Here is a 24,362-nt window from a genome sequence, read left to right as displayed (position 1 = left end):
TGTGAATGTAAATGCCTTGTAGAATTCCACACATAAGAAAGAAAGATACTGGGATGAATAAACAAAATAGGAAATAAAATGTAGAAATGCATGCAATACATAAATAAATATGAATCTCCATATATGAAATAGAACATTTAGATAAGGTGCTACTGAGATGTTTTGGTGAGTTCTTTGTTTTTTTGTGGAAGTAGCCCTTCTTAAAAATTTATGAACATTCACTGATAATTGGTCTGTAGTGGAGTCTACAAGGTCTACATTGCCGGACCTTGTAGACTGACATAATTCTGTGCATAGTTTAGTCTACACAGGCCATATTTCAAATAATCAAAATCTTACTTCATTCATCTTAAACATTCTTGATTTGGGGGATTGGTAGTTCCCATGAAATCTGAAGTTGTTCAAACGACAACAGCGATCCACCTTGAATTAAATCACACAGCCGTGTTGGCTGTGTCACAGTCACGAAAGGGGCTACTTAATTCATTAATCCAATCCACTTTATTTATAGAGCACATTTAAAAACAACAACGTTTACCAAAGTGCTGTACAAGTCCCACAACATAAGATAAAAAAAAAAAAAAAAAATTATATATAAAAAAAAAAAAAAATTATTAATTAATTATTTTTAATTCGAAGCTTCGAATTAAAATCGAAGCTCGGCCCCCGAAGCTTCGATTGCCAAAAAAAATTCGAAGGTCAGCCCTAATACATACATACATACATATATACATACATACATACATACACACATACATGTATACATACATACATACATATATACATACATACACACACACATACAAACACACACACACACATACATACATATATACATACATACATATATACATACATACACACCAGTGGAGGCTGCTGACCAAATTTTTAGGTGAAGCACAAATTATTATATTATATTATATATTAAATTATATTTTTTAAACATCCCCAACGCTGCAACACCCCCATTCCTCCCAGGTGTCAGGCTCCTCATTCGCTTCCATTCATTTTGGGGACCATGTTTAAATATCATACTTCTGAAGTATAAACAAACTATAAACAAAACGCTGTGACGATTTCAATAAAACAGACCATTCTGAGTCAATGGTATGCAAAACTGTACATTGGAATATCTAACATGTATTTACCATCTTCTTCTGCACGAGGCCACAGATGGGTTTTATGTAACACAAGGACAATGAATGAATGAATGAATGAATGAATGAATGAATGAATGAATGAATGAATGAATGAATGAAAACGTTATTTAACAGATTGCAGAATGGGTACAATACAGTACGGCTCAATACACACAATTGTTAAGGGGATGCAGACCAGAGAAAGACTTTCGTCTTGTTTACATCAATTCAGTGCCACATACACACAGTCCTCATATCCCTCCTAGTTACACACAGTCATCATATCCCTCCCATATGTAACCGATGGTTTAGCTTGCGTTGTGTTCTGGTGTACTGTCAATAATCAGGCAGGACTGGATCTCAGGTTGTTTATTCACCCTGTAAAACCCAAATACACACAGGGGTTAATGTCTTGTCTTATCCTTTGGCCACAAGATGGCGCCCTCGGTTTTTAGATTCTCTCAACACTTCCAGAGAAACTCTATTTTAATTCACATTGAAATAGCACATGGAGTGAATAATACAATAACTCAATACCAAAAATAATACAATATGGGTCACTCATCCACCTGTTAAAACAGATACAAAATAATACAATATGGGTCACTCATCCACCTGTTAAAACAGATACAAAATAATACAATAAACTAATAATAAGATTGACTCATTACCTATTAAACAGATACATTAAAATAATAAACAAAACCATTAATAAGATGGACCCATTACCTGTTAAACAGATACATTAAAATAATAAACAAAACCACTGATAAGATTCAATCTTTACCTGTAAAACCCAAATACACACAGGGGTTAATGTCTTGTCTTATCCTTTGGCCATAAGATGGCGCCCTCGTTTTTAGATTCTAATGGGAAGACATGTAACAGCGTCAGGTTTGAGGCCTACTCAAAATGTGTTACAAAAGAAAAGATCGCCAGTTCTATATAACTCCACAGAAAGTTCACAACTGTTCCTCTCCAACATAAATAGTTATTACATATTATCAGGTTCATTGCCCTGCAACTTATCCACACATTTACACCATTATAAAGCTCTTTTAACGCAAAGATATGTCTAGAGCCACAGAGCAGTCCTTACCTCTCAACACTTCCAGAGAAACTGGCGCGAGAGGGAAGCACGCTCAGAAATGAGAGACGTGAGGGGAAATACGTCACTTCGGCAGGAAGTGACGATGTTTCAAAACAAAAGACTTTTGATAATAAAATAATAATAATAAACAAAACAATGAAAAAAGGGTGTTTTGGCGAAATTCACAAGAGGGACATATTAACCTGTTACACATACAATACGCACAACACAACAGACTAACTCGTCTTGCTCAATACTTGTTTATGAGTTTTAAGAGACAGCACTGTAATCTCTCTCAACCAAAGCTCTACTAGTTAACAAAGATCTCCACCTTGCTATCTGAAACACTGACACCATTATCAACCTAATAATATCAACCTGATAATATTGAAACATTATCAATATAACGTTAGCTACCAACTTTAGCTAACGTTAATGTAGCAGGGCTCCTAATAACACAAGATACATTTCACTATGAATTGAAAATGGGGGACCCTGATGTAAACAAGACGAAAGTCTTTCTCTGGTCTGCATCTCCTTAATAATTATGTGTATTGAGCCTTACTCTATATTGTACCCATTCTGCAATCTGTTAAATAAAGTTTTCATTCATTCATGTCTTTTGAAAAGTGACATGGTCGGTGTAGGAGTTATGATGCGGTTTCAATTCGGTTACAGTAACGTTACACAAACTGACATTCTAAAGCCAAGAAGACACTTACCCATAAAGACGGTATCTCGATCGATCTCATCTTTCGTTGAATAGTGCAGCTTCTTTCGTTGAATAGTGCAGCTTCTCCATGTGACGAGTCCGACTCGAGCCGCGTGCATTAATCCCATGTAAAATGTAAACAATAGCCATGTGCATCGCGAGCCAGCTTGTTGCATCAAATTGATGTTTGGCTTTTGTCTCCCGAGTGAAGTTAGAACTACTACACTTCGGCTGGCTAACGTTAGCTAACGTTAGCGTTAGCGTCCAGGCTAAGCACTGCAGGCTTTCGTTTTACAACAACTGAGATAAAAAAAATATATATATATCATCAAACGATGCACAATAAGTTCATGAACAATAACAAAACACTCCACCCTGGGCCTGGTAGCTGCGGTGGTAGCCCTTTAGCTACGTTAGCTCCAACAAGTTAGCTTCTTAAACTGAGATAAAATTATTTTGTAAACAAAGCTGCAGAGCCGCAGAGCCGCTGAGTAGAAACCATTCTCTGATTGGATCTCAAGGCTGTCAATCATTCAATCCCCCATTCAATGGCAAGAGTTTAAATGCACGGACCGTGCTTAGATGACGTTAATAGCCTATTTTAATTGGCTATTATTTATTATTTATTTAATCCCGGGTCAACCCGTGCAGCATTCTGCAACAGGTTTCACTGCAGCCATTACTGCAGTAGTGCAGTGCAGGCTTGAGCTCAGAGCTGTCAATTTTGGCCATTTTTGAAGAAAAAAATTATTCACTGGTATTTTTTTTACAGAGGAAAACATTTCTAATACAAAAAAAAAAATAATAATAATAATTTTTTTTTTTATATATATATATGTATATATATATATATATTTGTGTAAATTAATAATAATTATGAATTATGAGTGAATTTGTGTTTCACGTGTTGTCATAGAGAAACCTCCACTGATACACACACACATACATACATACATACATACATACATACATACATACATACATACATACATACATACATACATACATACATACATACATACATACACGTACATGTGGGGGCGACAGTGGCTCAGGATGTAGATCGGTCATCTGGTAATCAAACGGTTCGAGGTGTCAGGGTTCGATTCCTGCTCCTCCCGTGCAGCGTGTCTAAGGGTCCTCGAGCAAAGACACTTAACCCCTAACTGCTCCTGATGTGCAGGTTGGCACCTTGCTTGGTTGCCTCCGCCGTCGGTGTGTGAATGTGTGAGTGAACGGGTGAAATGTGAACAAATTGTAAAGCACTTTGGATAAAAGCTGCTATATAAATGCACCATTTACTATTTACCATTCACACACACACACACACACACATACAGGGCAACATTGGCTCAGGAGGTAGAGCGGTCATGATCTGGTAATCAGAAGGTTCCCGGTTCTCCCGGCAGCGTGTCGAAGTGTCCTTGAGCAAGGCACTTAACCCCCTAACTGCTCCCGATGAGCAGGTTGCCTTTGCCGGCGGTGTGTGTGTGAATGGGAATGTGAGGAATAAGTTGTAAAGCGCTATATAAATGCAGTCCATTTTCCAGTCCATTTACATGCACATACGCATTCATTACTGCCATAGGCGGAAGAATGATGCACTGGGGTTTAATGATGTGGACGTGTGAGAGGCCTATAGAGGCAGTGTGCATGATTCATATTTATTCATGGAGAAACACAGAAACACAACTTCTGCTTTAGAGAGCGAGAGCGAGAGAGAGAGAGAGAGAGAGAGAGAGAGAGAGAGAGAGAGAGAGAGAGAGAGAGAGAGAGAGAGTCAAGTCAAGTCAAGTCAAGTCAAGAGTTTTAATTGTCACGGCATACAGGTATACAATGAAATGCGGCTGGTCTTGCCCGCGACGATGTGCAATACAGTGGTACAACATATAATAGAATCCAATAAAAATACAGTGGTACAACATATTAAAGAATCCAATAACAACAACAGTGCAATAAACAGGTACATGGTGTGCCATCTCGGTATCTGTACATAGTATTTACAGAGCATATAGGACATGCTAGGTAGCTTTAGTAGTGCAATACACTGTTCCTGATGTTATACTAATTTAAAGTGGCCTTTCCTCTGGCCATAAGTGTGCGTGTGTGCGGCATGAGTGTTAAAGTGGCTGCTAGTGTGTGAGCGTGCTCAGCGACTAGAGAGAGAGAGAGAGAGAGAGAGAGAGAGAGAGAGAGAGAGAGAAGGTCTTCCTACCATTCTCCACCACCCCAGCTCAGACCCAGAGAGAGAGAGAGAGAGAGAGAGAGAGAGAGAGAGAGAGAGAGAGAGAGAGAGACAGAGACAGAGAGACAGAGATAGAGTGTGAGAGAGAGAGAGACAGAGAAGGTTTTCCTACCGTTATCCACCACCCCACCTCAGACCCAGAGAGAGAGAGAGAGAGAGACAGAGAGAGAGAGAGCGAGTGTGAGAGAGTGAGAGAGGGAGACAGATAGAGAGTGTGTGTGAGAGAAAGAGAGAGAGAGATAGACAGAGAGAGAGAGTGTGAGAGTGAGAGAGAGAGACAGAGAGAGAGTGTGTGTGTGAGAGAGAGAGACAGAGAGAGAGTGTGTGTGTGAGAGAGAGAGATAGACACAGAGAGAGAGAGAGAGAGATAGATAGACAGAGAGAGAGAGAGAGAGAGAGAGAGAGTGAGAGAGAGAGAGACAGAGAGAGAGTGTGTGAGAGAGAGAGAGAGAGAGAGAGAGAGAGAGAGAGAGAGAGAGAGAGAGAGAGAGAGAGAGAGAGAGAGAGAGATTCTTGTGTTTATCCATCCCTGGTTGGGTATATTAGCACTGGAAGCTGCCAGTCTGTGAACTGGAAAGGGGTCTGACTGTATTGGCTAAGGATGAATGGGGTGGTAATGGCACTGGGCCTGAGAATGAATCCTTCCACTGAAGAAGCGTATAACTCAGGTCTTTGGACAGACCATGAATTTGTAATTGCAAAGCCTATCCAAATCACTTGGAGTGTGAATGTGATATATCCCTAGGAAGTGCTCACCCTCTCCTATCTTTAACTATGAATGAACACAATTATGACTTGTGAATTACTTATGAATGATAAGAAATTACCATTAGATGATAATGTTTCAAAGCATTGTTCCTCTGAAAACCTAAAACACGGTTCTACGTCTGATGTATTCAGACAAGGAGTTGGACCGTGCTGGATAGATGAGATGATATTCAGGCGTCATAGCAGCATGGGGGAGGGGGGTACAGGTATCGGCAGGGTAATAGTAGAAGACATATATATACAGTATATATACAGTATATAGGCAATACAAATAAAGTTATTATTATTATTATAATTATAATACAATTATAGTAAAGCTTAATGGTGAGCCACCATTAAAGGTGGAGTCAGTTATTTTGGATGAAGCCTGTCCTGTGCATCGGCACGAATGCCCTCTGTTGCTGATTGGCTGGAATAGCATTTGTTTTGTGTACGAACACAGGATTCCTTTTCAGCGCACACACAAAACAAACAGAATCGCAGACTGCACCTTTAACGCCTTTAAAGTGTGGATCCCTGCATGCTTGCATGTCTGTCAGCCACTATGCACCATGAGCTCGCCTCATACCTATTGTTAGCTAGGTGTTGACTTAATCCCATCAAATTCGTACCTATTGTTAGCTAGGTGTTGACTCCATCCCATCAAAATCGTACCCATTGTTAGCTAGGTGTTGACTCAATCCCATCAAATTCAAGTCAAGTCAAGTCAAGAGTTTTATTTGTCACGGCATACAAGTATACAGTGAAATGCGGGTGGTCTTGCCCGCAACGATGTGCAATACAGTGGTACAACATGTAATAGAATCCAATAAAAAACAACATTGTGCAATAAACAGGTAACAGGTAACAGGTAACATGGTGGGACATCTCGGTATCTGTACATAGTTATTTACAGGGCATATAGGACATGCTAGGTAGCTTTGGTAGTGCAATACACTGTTACTGTTGTTATACTAATTTAAAGTGACCTTTCCTTTTTGGCCATAAGTGTGGGCGTGTGCGGCATGAGTGTGTGTCTGCTCATGTTAAAGTGTTAAAGTGGCTGCTAGTGTGTGAGCGTGCACAGCGTGCGTGTCGTGTGTGTGCTCATGTGTGCTTGTGTGTGGATAGATCAGTGTTCTGTGGCACTCAGTGTTCATTGTTCAAGGCTCTGATGGCCTGGGGGAAGAAGCTGAGCCTAAGCCTCTCTGTCCTAGTAGCTGGGGTTCGCAGGCGTCTGCCTGACCTCAGCAGCTGGAACAGGCTGTTATTGGGGTGGTGGGGGTCTTTCATTATTCTGCAGGCTCTGGATTTGCACCTCTTGTTGTATAGAACCTGCAGGGGAGGTAGTGCAATACCCGTGGTACGCTCGGCTGAGCGCACCACTCTCTGTAGGGCCTTCTTGTCCTGTGCCGTGCTGTTTCCATACCAGGCAGTGATGTTTCCAGTCAAGATGCTCTCTACAGCTCCGGAGGAGAAGGACTGGAGTATCTTCCCCGATACTCTGAACTTCCTTAACTCTCTCAGGTGGTAGAGGCGCTGCTTCGCCTTTTTTACGACTGTGTCTATGTGTGTTGACCATGTCAGATCCTCTGAGATGTGGACCCCCAGGTACTTAAAGCTGCTCACCCTGTCCACGGTAGCCCCGTTTATCATCAGTGGTGTGTGTGTCTCCTGCTGTCCTCTCCTATAATCCACGATCAGCTCCTTGGTTTTACCAATGTTCAGGAGCAGGCTGTTGTCCTGGCACCAGCGTTCCAGTACCTCAACCTCCTCCCGGTAGGCCTTCTCGTCGTTGTCCGAGATCAGCCCCACCACCACTGTGTCGTCTGCAAACTTCACTATGGTGAACTTGGCCACACAATCGTGTGTGTAGAGTGAGTACAGCAGGGGGCTCAGAACACAGCCCTGGGGGGACCCGATGCTCAGGGTGATGGTGTTGGAGGTCTGACCCCCCACCCTGACCGCCTGGGGTCTTTCACTCAGAAAGTCCAGTACCCAGACGCTCAGGGCGGAGCTCAGACCCAGCTCGATCAGCTTGTCCACCAGTCTGGTGGGGACTATGGTGTTGAACGCTGAGCTGTAGTCAATGAACAACAGTCTCACATAGCCCCCCTTCTGACGGTCAAGGTGAGAGAGGGTGCTGTGCAGTACCTGGGAGACCGCGTCGTCAGTGGACCTGTTTGTCCTGTATGCAAATTGCATAGGGTCCATATCACTGGGGAGGGAGGCACAAATGTGATCCTTGACCAGCCTCTCGAAACATTTCATGACCACAGAGGTGAGTGCCACCGGTCTGTAGTCATTGAGACATGTTGGGGAGGGTTTCTTCGGTACAGGGATGATGGTAGACATCCCGCTTTCCTGGTGTTCACCTGCATAAATGCTCTTCTCACACTGTGTTCCGACAATGAGAGAGCGTCCCCGCCCCCCCGCGGTTGCCCCCCCCCCCCCCCCCCCCTCCACAACAGCCGGCGCGCCAGTGACGTCACTAGCCGGTGAGCTAGCAGCGCCACTGTCTACACCAAACCGAGCGTAGAAAGAGTTGAGTTTGTCCACGAGAGAGGCGTCGTCGCTCCCCATTGAGGGGGCGCTGACTTTGTAGTCAGTTATTGTTTTCAGTCCCCGCCATAAGCCTCTTGTGTCGTTTTGTGCCATTTGTGTCTCCAGTTTATCAGCATATGTCCTCTTAGCAAGTTTAACAGCCTTGCGCAGAGTATAGACTGAAGCCTTATACTCCTCCATGTTTCCTGACTCTCTGCCCAGGTTGTAAGCAGTGGTGCGAGAGTTCAGAGCTGCTCTAATAGTACTGTCCACCCACGGTTTCTGGTTTGGGAAAACCTGCACCTTTTTCGTGGGGACAATACTATCAGCTATTGTTGTTATATAGCTCACCACGGTGTCTGCGAGCTCGCTGACGTCACTGGCGCTTTCTTGGAACATATTCCAATCCGTGTCTGCGAGCACGTCCTGGAGCGTGGCCTCTTTTTTTTGTCTCACGTGACACAACGGCGTCACGTGATCTTTGTTTGTAGGCAGGGAATAACAAGATGGAGTTGTGATCGCTCGAGCTTGTAGACCCCGTCAATGGCGGAGCCGCTACCGCCTTGTAGCCGGCTCTGAACGGTGTATAACAGTGGTTGAGTGTGTTCCTCCCTCTCGTGGAGCAGGCGATGTGCTGAAAAAAGGACGGCATCACTTTCTTCAGATTCGCCTGGTTGAAATCACCAGCCACGATCGTCGCCGTGTCTGGGTGTTTGATCTGGTGTTTATTGAGGTGGTCATGTAGTTCCACCAGCGCTTTGCCAGTATTCGCCTGTGGAGGGATATATACGGCGGTCATGATGACCGCGGTAAACTCCCGGGGGAGGTGGAACGGGCGGCACAGGATTGAAAGATGTTCCATGTCTGGGGAGCATGAGCTCGAGAGAACATGTACCTCTTTGGGATTAACCCAGACATTGTTCGTGAGGAGGCAGACCCCACCGCCGACGCTCTTTCCAGAGGCTGCCGTGCGGTCCGCACGTAGTACGGTGAAGGCGTCCGAGTGAGAGACGCTGTTGTCCGGAGTCGCTGACTTGAGCCATGTTTCCGTGAAACACATGATGTTGATGTCTCTCATCTCCCGTTGGAAGCGGACCCTCGCCCTCAAGTCATCCATCCTTCCCTCCAACGAACGTGCATTCGCCAGAAAGATGGATGGAATTGCTGGGCGGTAAGCAGCTCTTTTTAATCTCAGCCTGATACCTCCTCGTCTCCCTCTGTGCCTCTTCTTGCCGTTTCCTTTGTTGCCGTTCTCCCGTCTGATCTCTGTTGGCCATTCTAGGCATAAAGTGTCTCCAAACTCCTCTTTGAGCCCGGGGTTTAGGTCCATAAGTGTCTGGCGGTCGTATGACGTACCCGCCAGTGATGCTTTAATAAAAAAAATTTTTACCTATTGTTAGCTAGGTGTTGACTCCATCCCATCAAAATCGTACCTGTTGTTAGCTAGGTGTTGACTCAGGCCATGTCCACACTAAAACGATTTTGGTCGTTTTAGGCAAAGTATTTGACCGTTTCCACCGTTCTGGCACACGGAACTGCGTTCTGGCAGCCTGAAGACGGTACTTTTTGATACTAGCTCCCAAAGTGCGCAATTCTGAAGACGCCTGAAGACGCCCCCCGTTGCGCCACCATCTTTACAAGCGATACGCGGCTTCTCCTAAACCGATGCCGCGCTGGCCCACCTCTCCCTTACCCGCATACGTGCAAACTCTCAGCCAACATCACAACAACAATGGCATTGTACAGAGTAGTTGCGTTTGTGGTGCAGAATCTATTGAGCCTGATCGGGCTTTTGCGGCAAACTGTTCCATAGCATACCCCTTCAGTTGATCATGACAAATCCTCTCTTACCTTGACGATTAAAAAGCCTCCATAATTTAGTAAATAGTATCCCCATGGCATGGTGCTGAGCTGTAGCCAGCAAGCTATGCTATCAATATTAGCTAAATAATTAGCGTCACATAGCTGGCCTTTTTCTGAAAACCCAAGCACATATTGTTCCATAGCATACGCCTTCAGTTGATCATGACAAATCCTCTCTTACCTTGACGATTAAAAAGCCTTAAAAAGTCCTCCTGTCTGGTTGTTGTATGTGATTATGCCTTTTGTGTCCTATGTTGAGTTTTCCTAGTGTGTTCTGATTTTGCATTCTATGTTTTTGCCTGGCTTTAACCAGGTGTTGCTCGTTATAATTAGTCTGTGTATTTAAGTTTGGTCTGTCCTCACTTCCTTGTGGCGTCATTATTCTCCGTTACCCCCGGTATCCTGTCGTGTCCCTGTATTTCCCTCGTGAGTTCGTCCTGTCTATCCTAGTCCTGTTTTCCAGCTCAGCTGAGGTTTGTTTTCCGTGTTTTCAGTTCACTTTTGTTTTTGCTTTGTAACGTGCTTTCTCGGATATCTCGCCCGTATTTATGTTTGTTTTATTAGCAGTTTCTTTACTTTTGTGTTTTGGTCTTATGACCTACTATCGCTCTCGTGGTTCTACAATAAAAGAACACAGTGTTTGAGAAGAGCAAACTACCGTCTCCGCTTCCTCCTTCCATTCTGCATATTGGGGTCTATCTCCACCATCACCACCATGCCTATTCGTAACAGATCCCATCAAAATCGTACCTATTGTTAGCTAGGTGTTGACTCGATCCCATCAAAATCGTACCTATTGTTAGCTAGGTGTTGACTCTATCCTATCAAAATCCTACCTATTGTTAGCTAGGTGTTGACTCCATCCCATCAAAATCGTACCTATTGTTAGCTAGGTGTTGACTCAATCCAAGTTTCAAGTTTTCAAGTTTCTTTATTAGTTGTCATACAGAAGTACAGAATACTTTTATACAAAATGCTTCTTTCTGTTACGCTCCAGAGACTGTGCTAGACAAAAATAGATAAGTATAAAATAAAATAAGTATAGCAAGTAAAAAATGTAAGTCACGTACGTAGACACAAGTGTTCAGTATGTACATATGTACAATGTTCAATGCAGAGTAGAAGTAACTGAGTTACCATACAATATACTATACAATATACTAATATACAATATACTATATAGTGCAAAGCAGAAATGGGATGAGGTACAATTTAGGTACAATTTACAGTCCCATCAAAATCGTACCTATTGTTAGCTAGGTGTTGACTCCATCCTATCAAAATCGTACCTATTGTTAGCTAGGTGTTGACTCCATCCTATCAAAATCGTACCTATTGTTAGCTAGGTGTTGACTCCATCCCATCAAAATCGTACCTATTGTTAGCTAGGTGTTGACTCCATCCCATCAAAATCGTACCTGTTGTTAGCTAGGTGTTGACTCCATCCCATCAAAATCGTACCTATTGTTAGCTAAGTGTTGACTCCATCCCATCAAAATCGTACCTATTGTTAGCTAGGTGTTGACTCCATCAGCGTTTTCTCTTTTTCCCCGGCTTGTGAGTGATGGCACAGCTCCTTGTCCGCGTGTCTCCTGCTCGTCGCCTCCACACCTCCCTGAGGCGGGAACAGCGGGGCGGGGGGTGGCAACAGCGTAGCGGGGGGGTGGACACCGGGCTATTTCTCACTGTACCTGCTAGCTGGTGTAATGTAAAGTGTCAGTGACTGGCAGCAGGACCTAATGAGCACCCTCTGCATATCCTCTCATTGCAATTACGCTAATGTTCCCTGTGTGTGCGTGAGTGTAGGTGTAAGTGTGTGTGTGTGTGTGTGTGTGTGTGTGTGTGTGTGTGTGTGTAGGTGTGTGTGTGTGCGTGTGCGCAGTAAGAGTCTCTTCACTGACTCCTCATTATCTACCACAATGAGCTGCTTTCATGCTCAGAGATGGAGAGAGGGCAGGAGAGAGAGGTAGAGAGATGTAGAGAGAGAGGGAGGTATCCTAATTAGAGACACGTCTTATCTCTCCCAATGCCCCGATGCTCAGATGTAAACCAGCTTACCCTACAATCCTTCACCACACAATAGCAGGATAATGCGCCACGACCTCTGTCTGAATGCCTCTGTGGGGTTCATGGAGGAGACGGCGTTGCTGCCGGAGATACAGAGGCTTCATCAGGATTAACCCTCTCACGCCCTTGGCATGAAGATAAAATGTGTACGGCTGGCTTAAATTAAATTGAAAGTTTCAATTTCAATTACCATTTTGTTTGCGATCACGAAAATGAGATAGTCGAGATGAAACGATTATTATATAATTTTGTCTTGTGATGCTCCACCCCCCCCCCCCCCCCCCCCCCCCCCCCCCAAGCCTAAACAGTAGTTTCAGCTCGTGTTGAGAGGGAGGAGGGAGGAGCCACAGCGTGTCTCTCCAGTAAGGTCTTTGGTAACTTGTAGGAGACGACAGAAAGACAGCATTTGGTCGAGAGGAAAGGTAAAACGTATTCTGTCATCGTCATTTAATGTTCTCAAATCAATGTTTAATAATTGTGATTTCAATATCAATCACTATCAATTGTGATTATGATTTTTGCCATAATCGAGCAGCCCTACTGACCTGCACACGGGATATTAGCCAATCGGCGGATGTGGATGTGAGAGCCGCACTGTACTTCACGGTTCTCCCGACAAAGATAATAATAGATCCATCAATCCAGCGCTGCATTGTAGTGAGTCACTACATATTGGTTCAGCTGATAGGGAAAGAGATACTAGAGAGAGAGAGAGAGAGAGAGAGAGAGAGAGAGAGAGAGAGAGAGAGAGAGAGAGAGAGAGAGAGAGAGAGAGAGAGAGAGAGAGAGAGAGAGAGAGAGAGAGAGAGAGAGAGAGAGAAAGGTCTTGTCTATTAAGCGATGAGAGCAGCCAGTCAGACAACTTCACAGCGATCAGCGCTGCTTAGATTTCCCTTCGATTTCCTGCGCAGGGCGATCGATGGAGATTGATCTGTGCTACCCGGCCACACGTGCGCACGCACACACACACAAACACACACAAAAACTCTTTCTTCCTCAGTCACTCCACACACACACAAACACACACGCACACACTAAAACTCTCTTTTTCTCAGTCACTCCACACCAGGCCACGTGAGCGGATCGGCGCGGCCGAGAAATCCGCTCTTCGCTCTTTAAAGCTTGTTCCGCTCCGCTAATCGCTCATGTTGACCCCGCCCCCAAGTCGCTCTCCGCTCCCTCACCGCTCACCTTGAATCGAGTGCTCCCCGCTCCCCGCACCAGATCGCTCGGCTTTTTTTTTTTTTTTTTTTGGAGCATGGTGTAAATTAGCTCAAACTACAACAGTCTACACCCCCTGGGCCCCTTAACAATTGTTTGTATTGAGCAGCATTGTAATTGTACCCATTCTGCAATGTTAAATAACGTTGTTTATCCATTCACTAGCTCTATTAAGCGATGATAGTTAGCCAAGCCACAATGCTATGGTCGCTGCCATTAACGTTAGCATGTAAGCTAACGACAACAACAATGGCGTCGATACTTTTCTAACAGGAGTGAGTGAAGGAGGAGGAGTGAAGCCTGAACAGGATATCACAGGTTCACCCTTCTCAATTCTCATTGGTTGAAAATGGCCTTCATGTTTGTACATCGCCATCTGTTGCTTTGGCATTGTACTACATGTATATTATTACATCAGTGTTAAACCACTGTGTGAGCGTCCCGGAGTGGATTGGAGCGGAGGAGAACTCTCGCTCCGGACGTCGCGCCGACCCATTTTAAAACCCACTCCTTGCTCACGTCAAAACCGCCCGCTCCGCTCCCCGCGCCGCTCACGCTCCGATCCGCTCACATGGCCTGCTCCACACACACACACACACACACACACACACACACACACACACACACACACACACAGAGACACACACACACACACACACACACACACACACACACACACACACACACACACACACACACACACACAGGAGTTGGGGGCACAGGCAGCAACACCTTGTTGATATGTGAGACACACACACACACACACAAACTATCATTTTCTCAGTCACTCTACACACACACACACACACACACACACACACACACACACACACACACACACACACACACACACACACACACACACACACACACACACACACACACACACACACACACACTATATACACACACACATGCACACTATACGCATGCACACACACACACACACATGCACGCTGGTATCCAGCCACAGTAGTCTGATGGCCATTAGGGTCTGTGGTATCATGTCGTCTCTGTTCTCCTAATGCTCCTAATGCTCCTGAGCAGCTTCTGCTTTAGTTTAGACGGACACATCAACCACTGCCGGATACGGCTGCCTTTGTTTTGATCGCCCCTTGGCCCCTGCTGCGTTCAGAGGGGTGGAGCGTATCTGTAGGACACTCCATGGCACCCAAGATTGATTGTGTGTGTGTGTGTGTATGTTTGTGTGTCTGATTAGAACTCTTCAGTGTGTATGTGTGTGTGTGTGTCTGATTAGAACTCTTTAGTTTGTATGTGTGTGTGTGTGTGTGTGTCTGATTAGAACTTTTCAGTGTGTGTGTGTGTGTCTGATTAGAACTCTTCAGTGTGTGTGTGTGTGTGTGTGTGTGTGTGTGTGTGTGTGTGTCTGATTAGACCTCTTCAGTGTGTGTGTGTGTGTAGTGGGTGTGTGTATAGTGTGTGTGTGTGTGTGTGTGTGTGTGTGTGTGTGTGTGTGTGCGTGCATATAGTGTGCATGTGTGTGTATATAGTGTGTGTGTTTGTGTCTGATTACAACTCCTCAGTGTGTGTGCGTGTATGTATGTTTAGTGTGCGTGTGCATGTGTGTGTGCGTATGTTTAGTCTGCGTGTACAGTATGTGTGTGTGTGTGTGTGTGTGTGTGTGTGTGTGTGTGTGTGTGTGTGTGTGTGTGAATGTGTGGTTGCGTGCATGTGTTTGTGTGTGGAGGGAGGAGTACACAAGCCTGCACTGTAATGACATTATTCATGCTCGCTAAGTGCTTCTCTCATCCATAATGGAGAGAAACTGCAGGAGCTTTTATCCTCCTTCTATATGGTGTGTTGTCATAACAACACATTCACAACACTTTCACAACACATTCACAACGCATTTACAACACTTTCACAACGCATTTACAACACTTTCACAACACATTCACAACGCATTTACAACACATTCACAACGCATTTACAACACTTTCACAACACTTTCACAACGCATTTACAACACTTTCACAACACATTCACAACGCATTTACAACACATTCACAACGCATTTACAACACTTTCACAACGCATTTACAACACTTTCACAACACATTCACAATGCATTTACAACACTTTCACAACACATTTTTTATTTTTATTTTATTTTATTACAGATCCCCATTAGCTGGTGCCATGGCAACCAGCTAGTCTTCCTGGGGTCCACACAAAAAAACATACAAAAACAATTATTGCAAAACAGAATTATTAAAAGTCAGTACTCAACATACAATACACAATGAAACTAACAATTAAGGCCCCGTTTAGACGGAAACGCTAGCAGGTGAATCCGCAAAAATATTTTTTCGGATGTGCCTTTTTTTTATACGGAAACGGCGTTTTTACGGGGTGAAACCACAAAAAAGTGAGACTACCTTCCAGGGTGGAATTCCTAGAAACGATAAACCTTGCGCTCTCATCTAAACTGTCAAACCGCATAAAACGATGACGAAAGGGTTGTCAAGGCTCTCGTCGCGTGTACTGCTTACATCACAGGCATGCGTCAGTAGCCTAGAAGCGTAAACAAAGCATGTCTGATTCTATCCATGGCGATCACCTGAAGGCTACATTGGCAGTACTTTTAAATACACAAGAATCTGTCCCGCGGCGTGACTGGACCCACTGTCTGTGAGTGACTCTGCTTTGGTCCAATCACATTCCCCACCCACAGTCTGCGAATCAGAGGCAGAGTAGGGCGGGTCTTCACAGCACGTCATGTGACATATGCGCCAATCGTGTGACAGCGGGGCTCAGTCGTCTGGAGTCGTTACAGCCTCGTCTGCACGGAGAATTCCATCCCAAAACGATAGTCTAAACGCAAAATTAAAAGTGAAACCGTAAGACGACTTTTGCGGTTTCTGTTCAGACTCTCTCCGTCTAAACGTAGCCTAAGATGGCTAAAATTACATGCAAGCAAAGAAACAGAAAACAAAAAAACAAAACAAAACAAAATACAAAATACGGTGTTGAATACAATTTAAGATTGTTTTTCAAATTGAATCTTTTTAAGAATTGCTTTTAGAATGCTCATCAATGTTACTAAAACATCAATTTCACCATACCTTTAAAAAGAAAAAAACACACACAAAGTAATCAGAAGAAGTTTTGGATAACATGACAACACTTTCACAACACATTCACAACACTTTCACAACACATTCACAACACTTTCACAACACATTCACAACACATTCACAACACATTCACAACACATTCACAACACATTTACAACACTTTCACAACGCATTCACAACACTTTCACAACACATTCACAACACATTCACAACACATTCACAACACTTTCACAACACATTCACAACGCATTCACAACACTTTCACAACACATTCACAACACATTCACAACACTTTCACAACACATTCACAACACATTCACAACACTTTCACAACACATTCACAACGCATTCACAACACTTTCACAACACATTCACAACACATTCACAACACTTTCACAACACATTCACAACGCATTCACAACACTTTCACAACACATTCACAACACATTCACAACACATTCACAACACTTTCACAACACTTTCACAACACATTCACAACGCATTTACAACACTTTCACAACACATTCACAACACATTCACAACACTTTCACAACACTTTCACAACGCATTTACAACACTTTCACAACACATTCACAACACATTCACAACACTTTCACAACACCTTCACAACACCTTCACAACACATTCACAACACATTCACAACACTTTCACAACACATTCACAACACATTCACAACACATTCACAACACATTCACAACACCTTCACAACACATTCACAACACATTCACATTCTACCCCTTCTTTACACAGACACACTTGTAGGGCGATGCGGCCAAGATCATCATATCACAATATTTCTCGTAGGTTTTTGATGGCATAGTAGTATTTGACGGTATTTTGTTTTCCAGTACAAATTACAATGTCTAACATGGTCTCTACGTTGTGTACCTTTTCTCCTGCGGTTGATACATACTTCTGGCTGCACGTTAGCCTAGCTTAGCACAATGAATGGAAGCGGACATTATGTCCTCTTCCATTCATTCGGTTCACAGTTTTGTGGTGAAGTGCCCCTTTAATAATAATAATTGTTCCTGATTAACTGAATAATATGCAGTATGTATATATATATATATATATATATATATATATATATATATATATATATATATATTAGAGGTGGGCATAGATACATTTTTTTAATCTAGATTAATCTATCTGCAATCCTGGATTTAATCTAGATTAATCTAGATTAAAATGGCTAAAAAGAAGAAAAAAAACTGCAGAAGGCATTCAAAATATGTGTGTTCTACCCAAATAATGACCAGAAGTAAGTCCTTACTTTTTCTTTCCTCCTTATGTTTCTCAGGCCAGGTGGCCCATTACACCATGAGCCCATCTCCCGTTTCCAAAATGCATTACAGACTGTTTGAAAAAGCTGTTTTGCTATGATAATTGGTAATTAAATATCAAAATAATGTTCAATAAGATGTACTTGTGTTTAATAAGTTGTTTTATTCAGAAGTTAACACAAATAAATAATATTACCAGTACAGTACAGTATCTAGCACACTCTCAGGAGCAAAACAGAAAGAATCATTTCAAACTTGAACTATGTGACATGGCTTGAATCAACTGCTCCAGTGGAGTTGCTCAGTGGCCAATGGTGTCAACTGTGGTTGTACTGGGCAGCTCCCAGGTGTGAATGGAACTGTGTGAATGTGAAGCAGGGCGTTCCTGAAAAAGAGCATCTGTGCTCAGCGAACCTACCCTGGGTAAATAAAGGTAAATTTTTCTTTTTTTTTTTTTCTTTTTTTTTTTTAGATTAATGCGTTAATTATATTATCGCGCGATACTAGTATAGCGTTAACGCAGCACGTTAACGCCGTTAACGGCCCAGCTCTAATATATATATATATATATATATATATATACAGTATATAATTTAAAAAAATATTACAATATGTATATATATCGTGGACGACTAGTCAAAATAAATCCTTTTTGCTTGGATCCATGACGGTATACCTTCATATTCGGTAAGCCTCCCAGCCCCAGTTGCCTTAGGTTCTGTGTAATCTACCACCCCTCTCGCTGTGTGGTGCCGGCTGTGCTCTCATGTATACAGAGGAGTCCTGCACCTTGTCGGGTCAGACCCTGTTGAAACACTGTAGTCACTAACCAGCACCTTGTCGGGTCAGACCCTGTTGAAACACTGTAGTCACTAACCAGCACCTTGTCGGGTCAGACCCTGTTGAAACACTGTAGTCACTAACCAGCACCTTGTCGGGTCAGACCCTGTTGAAACCTGTAGTCACTAACCAGCACCTTGTCGGGTCAGACCCTGTTGAAACACTGTAGTCACTAACCAGCACCTTGTCGGGTCAGACCCTGTTGAAACACTGTAGTCACTAACCAGCACCTTGTCGGGTCAGACCCTGTTGAAACACTGTAGTCACTAACCAGCACCTTGTCGGGTCAGACGGTCAGACCCTGTTGAAACACTGTAGTCACTAACCAGCACCTTGTCGGGTCAGACCCTGTTGAAACACTGTAGTCACTAACCAGCACCTTGTCGGGTCAGACCCTGTTGAAACACTTGTCACTAACCAGCACCTTGTTGAACCTTATCCTCCGTGGCAGTATAGAGGAAGAGCTAGCGCTCATGCAGCAGCTGACGGGGATCCTATCTAGTAAACAGTAAACAACAACGACAACAACAACGACAACAACAAAGACTCCAAGTCTCCCCCCCTGGGGAATCCCACCCCGAGCGTGACATAAGAGCAAAATGTCCGCCGTGTGAATATGACCCACGGAGGGATGACTTTGCCCGTCGGAGCGAACGCCCTCCGAGAGACATGTCGTCCTGGCGTGGGCTGGCGTGTCTCTGGGTGGCGCTGCCAGCGCTCCGTGTGCGCGAGCGTGTGTGTATGTGGGGGGGAGGGGGGGGTCAGATGTTCAGTGGAGGTCGTTTGCTGGTTGGATGTCGTCGTTTCCCCAGAGGAGACAGTGGCGCCTGCTAGACACGTGCGTTGAGTCCGCTCACACACCGTCACGTGCCGGTGTCTCTCTCCGAGGCCGCTCGGCTCTCCGCCGCATGTCAATCGGCCCCCGATGAGCGTTGTGTGGTTTTAACAGAGTAGAAATCCCCACGGGCCGGACAGTGCGGTATCTAGCCGGATCGACTGGGCCCCCCAAAGGCCCAGGGGCTCAGGGCTTCTCTCTCAGCCCGGCCAGGCTGCCTAAATATTAAAGGCAACCAACTTGTGTCTAACCACGCCCAACTTGCGTCTAGCCACGCCCCCGCGGCGACACGGCAGCATTATATGCCAGTAACCGCCCATTATTCAGTATCCAGAAATAGCTCAATTGGCAACGCTGCATGGCTGTGGATCCTACGGCTCGTTGCTCGCTAGTTCAATTCCCTTCAATTATTATTATTATTTTTTTTTAACGTGCATTCGCATTCTTTCGCCGTTAAGTTTAGGCATAACTTTAAGCATTGTTTCGGAGTTGGTTAAGGTTAGGCATTGTTTCGGAGTTGCTTAAGGTTAGAAGGGTTAAGTTTAGGCGCTGTTAAGGAGCTGGTTAAGGTTAGAGTTTGACTTAGAGAATGGCAATATTTTTTAACGTGCATTCATTTCGCCGGTTAAGTTTAGGCATTGTTTCGGAGTTGCTTAAGGTTAGAAGGGTTAAGTTTAGGCGCTGTTAAGGAGCTGGTTAAGGTTAGAGTTTGACTTAGAGAATGGCAATAGACAGCCTATTTCCGCGCTGCCGCTCTCTCGCGCTGCCGTGGTCACATGGGCGTATTGGCCAATCAGAGAAACGCTAAACACAAGTTGGTTGCCTAAAATATTCACGCGGCCAGGCTGCCTGCCCGCTGGGCACGGATAAGTGGATTGGGGGCCCTGCGCCCGCCGAGCAAAGTCCCCTGTCAGCGCTAAGTGTGTGTTTGATAGCGGCCCTGACAGCACAGGCTTAGGGAGGCCACAGTGTTTAAGTCCTACGACAGCTCATTTAGACCTTAAATTACAGCGAGACGTCGCTAAGCCTCGCGTTCGAGGACAGGAGGTTCTGTTCCGCTGTGTGTTTTTTCACCCGTTCCTGAGAAGAAGATGAATTGGAAGATGGACACAATTAGCATATTTTAACAGCTTGTGACCACGGTGTGCCTCAAGGAGTTAGCTGGTGTCCAATTTCAATTGTTGTTGACTATTAGCAATTAGTGTTGTATATTTGGATTTTATGGTGGTTTTTGTTTTTGATCTTTTGTGGTGTTTCTTCTTGACTTGTACAAGAAGACTTGTACAGCCCATGGGGGCTATTCCATGTGATCTCGGGCTATACAAATACATTTGATTTGATTTGATTTATTGTACACTGTTTAATGGGAATAGCTGTTATCCAGACTGATAGTTGTGCACCGTGTTGATTGTGTCTTTCAGTCTGCAAATTCAAAGCGCACAAACGCTGTGCTGTTCGAGCGACGAATAACTGCAAATGGACGACTCTAGCCTCTATAGGGAAGGACATCATAGAGGATGAGGATGGGGTAAGTGTGTGTGTGTGTGTGTGTGTGTGTGTGTGTGTGTGTGTGTGTGTGTGTGTGTGTGTGTGTGTGTGTGTGTGTGTGTGTGTGTGTGTGTGTGTGTGTGTGTGTGTGTGTGTGTGTGTGTGTGTGTGTGTGTGTGTGTGTGTGTGTGTGTGTGTGTGTGTGTGTGTGTGTGTGTGTGTGTGTGTGTGCATGTGCGTGTGTGTGTGTGTTTGTACACGCATACTTACACGTGTGTTTAAATGCAGCTAGTAGCTTCCATTCAGCAAACGTGCATGGGAAATGTACTTGGAGACCATGGCTACGTTCACACTGCAAGCCTTAGTGTTACATTTTGATTTATTTTGTTTGGCTGTTCACATTCTTTTTTAAAGATATATATATATAAGATAAGATAAGAATACACTTTATTGTCCCTGAGGGAAAAATTTACTTGGAACATCAGTGCTGCATCATTCTGCGATAACAGTGTAAACAAAGAAGAAAGAAAAAAATATATATACATTCATTCATTCATTCATTCATTCATTCATTCATTCATTCATTCATTCATTCATTCATTCATTCATTCATTCATTCATTCAGTTAGTAAAAAGGACTTCAGACAAATATGACAATACATGGAGACATGCAACCATAATACATAAGTAGGTAAACTCATTTCAAAAGCTTCAAGAAGCTTCATATTGCACCCTGCCCTAATTCAATTACAACAGATTAAGACTTGGACAAGAAAGAAAGAGGTGACAGCCCACGGTTAGGTGGCACCTCAAAGGAATCGACCTCTAAAAACACTATTTTTAGGAATTTCCCCAAGGGGATCAATAAAGGAATATCTTGTCTTGTCTTACTTGCTCTGAACCATCTCCCTCAGAGGGAAGAACTTCATAATTCGGGATACAGAATATGAGAAGGGTCCTGTAAGATTATCTGTGCCTGGCTGACCACTACTTTCTTGAAGATAGATTGGAGTGACGGATACTTGGGGCTAGATCCACAAAGAATGGATTGCACGGTGCTAGTTGCACGCTACTTACAATTCATTATCAATTGAAAATGGGGGACCCTGGTGTAAACAAGACGAAAGTCTTTCTCTGGTCTGCATCCCCTTAACAATTGTGTGTATTGAGCCTTACTGTATTCTACCCATTCTACAATCTGTTAATAAAAGTTTCAATCAATCAAATTTGATTGATTCAAATTTTGTATTAACAGATTGCAGAATGGGTACAATACAGTAAGGCTCAATACACACAATTGTTAACACTAGCACAGCCATGGAGAAGATGCCACTAATTCCCGCCAGGAACGGGTTAGATGACCCGACAGCTTATATGAGAAATATGAGAAAAATAAACAGTGTAAACTATATAATTACGTCTGAATATAAAAATATGAGGTTTACCACAATGAAATGTAGGTTTGAGTGACATAAAAAAATATATATAATTAAAAAAATATATATATATATATTATTATTATTATAATAATTTATTTTGGATGGAAGAGCCACACATTGACGGGCAAAGAGCCACATGCGGCTTGCGAGCCACGGGTTGGCCACCCCTGCGCTAGACGCTCGCAAAGTGCTGTGACTTTCGTCTGTTCCAACTAGTGGTCTGCAAGGGCCTTGAAATAAAGCCTGAGCCCTGCCTGAGCCCGTGAACTTCAGGCCCTGCCCGAAAATAAGCCTGACTGTAAATAATATTTTAAGCCCTAGCCCGCGTGAAAACCCGAAAAAAAATTATTATTATTATTATTAAAATATAATTTTTTTTGTATTTGTTTTAAATATTCTAAACACTTTATATATTAACTTAATAAATAAACAAAAACGAAAATGTCCAATAGGTCTGCCCAAATAACGCATATCACGCTGAAAACTAAGAAGCATTTATGCCTCCCTCCCAGTGCTCGCTTATAGAGCAGCCTCGTAAAACGTATTGAAGGCTATAGAATCTTCTTTGACACACACACACACACGACACACAATAGCCTACTCAGTCACTATACAAACAGAAATCAGATTTCGAGCAGAGCAACATATGAAAAGCACAACAAAACAGGTAGCGAGTCCGACCCAGCAAATAATAAACATCACTCACCACGACGTCAGCAACGCGCGTTGAACAACTTTAACAAAACTTCTCCAACTGGCTACATACAACCAAGTACAAATAAAACGTTCGCCAACTGGCTATATTCCAACACAACCAATCGAGTTGTCCCCGGCCTGAGTTCTCCCTGCGCGCTGCGGTAATTACATCCAAATGTTTCTCTGATGACAGCTTGGCGCAAAAGAGAAAGCGAATCTTAAAGGAAAACGAAGGTTATCCTATAACCCTAGTTATATAAAAAAAAAAAAAAAAAAAAAACGCGATAAAAAAATTAAAAAAAATAAAAAAACGGCTGTGCCCGGGCCCGGCCGAGCCCGAATTATTTATTAAAAAAAAAGCCCTACCCAGCCCGAACCCGCCGGGCCGGGCCGGGCCCCGTCGGGCCTGGGCAAGGTTGCAGTGCACTAGTTCCAACGGCCCATATGTGGAATAACGTTCTAATTACATTTTCCTGAAGTCATTTTGAAATTTCAGAAACCGTGCCAGATAAAACGGGTACTTTTAGGAAAAGTCATTGAGTGACAGAGCTGGAGCTCGACCGAGTGACGAAGATACATTTGACCCCCCTTCGGCTGTGCTAGTGTTAAGGGGATGCAGACCAGAGAAAGACTTTCGTCTTGTTTACACCAGGGTCCCCCATTTTCAATTTATAATGAATTGTAAGTAGGGTGCAACTAGCACCGTGCAATCCATTCTTTGTGGATCTAGCCCTTTGTGTTTCCGGTCACCTTCATCGCTGCTTTCACTAGCCTTTCAAGCTTCGACTTACACTGTACTGTGAGTGTACCAAACCACGCTGCCATCCCATATCTCATCAGGCTTTTTAGGACAGCTTTATAAAATCGCTGTGCTCACACCAAACAGTCTGAGTCTAGGGAGGAAGTGCAGTCGTTGGGCTAGTTTGGAACACAGAACATCAACGTGTACATCCCATTTCAGTCGATTATCCATGTGGATTCCTAGGTATTTATATGATGCAACCTGCTCTATATCACAGTCGCCAATT

General features: G+C 43.6%; 1 protein-coding gene across 1 annotated transcript in view; it reads left to right on the top strand.

The window, feature by feature from the left end:
• The window catches only part of dgkh (diacylglycerol kinase, eta), a gene marked incomplete at its 3' end in the record, with an annotated part of 250,542 nt that overhangs the window by 114,339 nt on the left and 111,841 nt on the right, over window positions 1-24,362 (top strand). The window contains 1 exon segment of the mRNA XM_084311434.1: window positions 21,133-21,239. Coding sequence (XP_084167560.1) covers window positions 21,133-21,239 — 107 coding nt within the window.

Source organism: Notolepis coatsorum (genome assembly GCF_963971535.1).
Source record: "Notolepis coatsorum genome assembly, chromosome: 3".
In the NCBI taxonomy this organism is placed as follows: domain Eukaryota; kingdom Metazoa; phylum Chordata; class Actinopteri; order Aulopiformes; family Paralepididae; genus Notolepis; species Notolepis coatsorum.
This window is presented reverse-complemented; position numbering and strand designations above follow the sequence as displayed.